The sequence below is a fragment of the Corvus kubaryi genome, unplaced genomic scaffold (genome assembly GCF_017639235.1).
Source record: "Corvus kubaryi isolate FWS band 111438036 unplaced genomic scaffold, C.kubaryi_AGA036_p1.0 37352, whole genome shotgun sequence".
NCBI lineage: Eukaryota > Metazoa > Chordata > Aves > Passeriformes > Corvidae > Corvus > Corvus kubaryi.
In genome coordinates, this window is record NW_024581114.1 from 2,410,503 (window position 1) to 2,414,624 (window position 4,122).

Below are 4,122 nucleotides of genomic sequence, written 5' to 3' on the forward strand. Positions count from 1 at the left end.
CTGCTCCTGCATCCTTCCCATCCCAGCTCCTCCATCCTTCCCATCCCAGCTCCTCCATCCTTCCCATCCCTGCTCCTCCATCCTTCCCATCCCTGCTCCTCCATCCTTCCCATCCCAGCTCCTGCATCCTTCCCATCCCACCTCCTCCATCCTTCCATTCCCAGCTCCTGCATCCTTCCATTCCCTTCTCCTCCATCCTTCCATTCCCTTCTCCTCCATCCTTCCATTCCCAGCTCCTCCATCCTTCCTGGCACACAGCTGCCGAATTCCTTGCCCGATGCCCTCACCCCGCTGCCACCGCTCCGGGACCATCCCTGTTCCATCCGGGCAGGGCTTCAGAGCTCCCCCAGCAATCCAGGATAGGGCCCAAGGCCTGGCTTTGAACAATTCCCAAAGGGAAGCGCGGGCATTTGCATCCTCCCCGCGCGTGTTTTCACATGCAAATCACCCCGGCACAGGCGGCCCTTTCTTCCCAGGTCTGCGGGGCTCTGTCCCCTCCAGCCATTGCGGGGCCGCTTTTAGGGGCAGCCCCGCATGGATCTGAGCAGCCTTTGTGTGCCGGAGCTTCCAGCTCCAGCACGGCCAGACCGGCTCCTCATCCTCTTAGGAAGGACAAACACCGCGCCCCTTGCGAGGATTTGGGATGGGATTTGACAATCCGAGAATCTGTTTGCCCTGGGGTGACCCCGCACCTGCCTGGCCTGTCCGTGTGGGGTGGCATTTTTGTCCATCAGTGTCCCTGTCCCCAGAGCCGGCTGCTTGGAGAGCCCCTGTCCAGCTGCCACGTCCTGGCCACATCTTTGGTGACAGTGACAGCAGGGACACCCCGTGTGCCACCTGCTCCCTCGGCCAGCCAGGAACATCCAGCCCTTCCCACAGCTTGGGATGTGTCCGTGGGGAATGAAGGGCCAGGCAGGACAACCCAGCAAGAGCCAGCCAAGCAAAAAAAAAAAGGACATAATGGCAAAAAACAGGCCATAAAAACAGAAAAAAGGGCCATAAAAACAGAAAAAAGGGCCATAAAAACAAAAGCCATAAAAGCCACCTTTGGCTCCGGAGAGGGCAGCTGGGGACAGCGAATCCAGGGATCCAGGGCGGTTTGCCTGCCCAGAACCTGGATATTTATCTCTGGATGGAGCAGGGATGGATTCATCCCTCATCCCTCAGCCACTGCCCATCATCCCCCCTGCACCGACAGCCTTCCTCTCCTTCCTCCTCCTCCTCCTGGGAGTGGCCTCCGGCTGTCCAGGGGACCGCTGAGGGACAGGAGGCACAAAGTCCCCGCGGCTGCCAGGAGGGAGGAGGGAGGGACAAGGGCCAGGTGCCAACTGAACCCCTCACACGAAGCTTCTCTTCCCCTGCTCCGGGCAAAAATCCATCATCTCCCAGCTAATCCACATCTCCCTGCCCGGATTTTTTCGTGGAAGTGCTCCGTGCACCCAGGGCTGCATGTGGCCAGCGGGCAGCTCAGAGCTGGTGCCACTCCTGGCTGCGTTTCTGTCACAGCCGGGGTGCCAAGGGTGGCACAGGAGGGGCTGGGGGCAGCTGGCTTGGAGGAGCCGGGCAGAGGGGAGGGATTATCCCGCTGTTCCCGGAGCCTGGAGCCGGCAGGAGACGCAGCTCACCGGGCACTGCGAGCAGCGGGAGCCTCACACGCTCCGGTCCCTCGGGAAGGGACGGCACCAGCAGCGGCCTCGGCTTAAATTCCTTCCCATTTCTGCCTCCCCAGATTCCAGCCTGAAGCACGCAAAAAAAAAAATCGGAGCTGCTTTGGGAGATGATTGACAGCTGTCAGTCACCCCCTCCTCACCCAGCTCCTGCTGTTGCCAGGCTGATTCCCCACCTGGCTCCCTTCCCGCTAATCCTGTTTGGCAGGGAGCTAATTGGGATTTATCTGACAGCACCCAGGGCCTGCAGAGCCGTTTTCTGCTTCCTCCGGGGAGGTGGAGGAGGAGGAGGAGGAGGATGAGGAGGAGGGAGCCTGCAGAAGGCGTTCGCTCCTTCTTCCTTTCCCCATCCCCTCCCGCAGTTTTCCCGGCTAATTACCGGCGAGAGGAGCGGGACGGGGGGGGGAGAAACGCGGGGATTTTAATTATTTCATTTAACACTTGGCAGGACCCAGCTTTGACTCCCCGCTGAGCAGCGCTTGGAAATAAAGAGCTTTTAAAGGCTCTCCGCGGGAGAGGAGCGAGCGGGAGTGGGATCCAGGGCTGGCGTGTGCGGGGCGGGATGGGGATGTTCATTCACACCATTCCCAGTGAACATTCCCAATAAACATTCCCAATGAACGCTGCCGCTCCAGGGAGGGCTGGATAAGCGCGGCCTCTTCTGAAAAAAAGGGGTTTTCCCCACTTAATAACTTTGTCTGGAAGCGGATCCAGCACTGGACCAGGCAGCGCCTTCCAGATGCGCTCGGGGATGGAAAACGCCGGGGAAAGGGATGGAAAAAGCTCCAGCGTGGAGTGGGCCATGCATCTGGTGCCCGGGGACTCCAGGTCCCCCTCTCCCAGCCCTGCAGACCCCTCCGTGCTCCCCAGAGCTGTGCTCCTGCTGCCTCGTCACTGCGATGTCCCCAGCGAGACCCCCCAGATCCCACGCAGCCGGGGGAAGGTTCTGATGGCTCTGCCTCGCCCCTAAAAAAGCAGAACCCTTAACCCTAAACCAGAAAACTCAAACCGAGGTTCGCCCGCGGAGCTTGGAAGGTCTGGAAGGACAAAACGCTGCCCCAAAGGGGACTCGGAGCAAAGCCAAAGCCACCCGAGCGAGGGGAAGCAGCTCCGAGCTAAAGCCGCGCAATTCCCGCTGTTCCAAGGACTCTGCGCATCCCGGGCAGCGGTGCCTTCCCAAAGCCGAGCTGCTGCCCTGGGCGCGGCTCACACGGAGCGCTGGGAGCCCATTCCCAGGAGGATTTTGCGGAGCGAGCGAGGATTTCACCCCCTCAGCGGGCACCGCTCCCGGGATCAGCGCCAGGAGAGGGGAACAGCGGGGCGTGGCTGGGGACAAGCCCCGAGTGCGTCCCCCCCGGTCCCCGGCCGTGCTCCGGCTCCTCCGCGGGCTCACACCGCCACCTGCCGCCCTTCCCGACCCTCTCCTGCCGCCGGGAATTCCAGCCGAGCCGCAGGGAGCTCCAAAGGGAGCGGGGCAGAGCCCGGAGCAGCTCCCCGGACAGGGATGGGCTGGCCCAGGGCAGCTCCAGGGACCCGCACGGAGGAAGGGACAAACAGGGGGACAAACAGGGACAAACGGGACCTTTCCAACACTTCAACCCGCCCTGAACTTTTATTATCTGGTGGTTGCTGTTTCCCTCCACCAGAGAGAGCCTCGTGAGGCTACTGGAGCCACTGGGAGTGACTGGGAGCGACTGGTCCAAGCCTTCAGGCTCTCCCCGAGCGGAGCTCAGCCATCCCTTCTCCCAAACCTCTCCCAAATCCTCCCAGCTGGCTCAGCTGCCAGGATCAGCCGGCAGCGCAGGATTCTTGCAGGATGTGAGGGATGTCGTGGGTGGGAATAGGAAGAACCAGCAGAAAACGGGGATGGAACCACCCCGGGGCATTTCCCTGCAGCAAAGCCCCGGCAGGATAAAATTAGGATGTGTCCCTGGCGCTCCGGATCCCTTCCCAGCGGGAAAGCAATGAGTGACATCCCGCAGCCACAGAGTGGCTCAGGTTGGGGGGGCTGCCAGAACCCTAAACGCGCATCAGCAGAGCCCCAAAATCCCATCAGTAGAGCCCCAAAAGCCCAGCTGGTGAGAAAACTCCTCCTGCCACAGACCCAGACCATAAAGCAGAGGGAGCTCGGCAAAATCCCCCAATTCCAGTCCCCCGGGGGCTCAAGTGGTGGAGGGACATAGGAATGCCCAGCACATCCCTGAGCCAAGGGGATTTGTCCCTGGATCCGTGGCCACCACCCCTGGGCAGGGGCAGAGCTCTCCCTGCACCTCTCGCGGGCATCGGAGAGAGCCCAAAAATGACCCAAATTCACCCCTGAGCCTGCCCTGGGACAGGGAAGGGAAAAAGGGGGGGAAAAAAGGGGGGGGGGGGGAAAGGGAGGCGAGACAAAAGGGAGAGGAGGGGGGAAAAAAAGAGCGAAACAGGGGGGAAGGGGACGGATCCAGGGACAAAT

General features: G+C 61.3%; 1 protein-coding gene across 1 annotated transcript in view; it reads right to left on the bottom strand.

The window, feature by feature from the left end:
* Positions 1–3,260: 3,260 nt before the first annotated feature.
* The window catches only part of LOC121666516 (agrin-like), a 32,890-nt gene continuing 32,028 nt past the window's right edge, over positions 3,261–4,122 (bottom strand). The window contains exon 4 of the mRNA XM_042032132.1: positions 3,261–3,557. Within this exon, the coding sequence (XP_041888066.1) occupies positions 3,397–3,557 (161 nt within the window). The 3' untranslated portion in view covers positions 3,261–3,396. The remainder of the gene's footprint in view (positions 3,558–4,122) is intronic.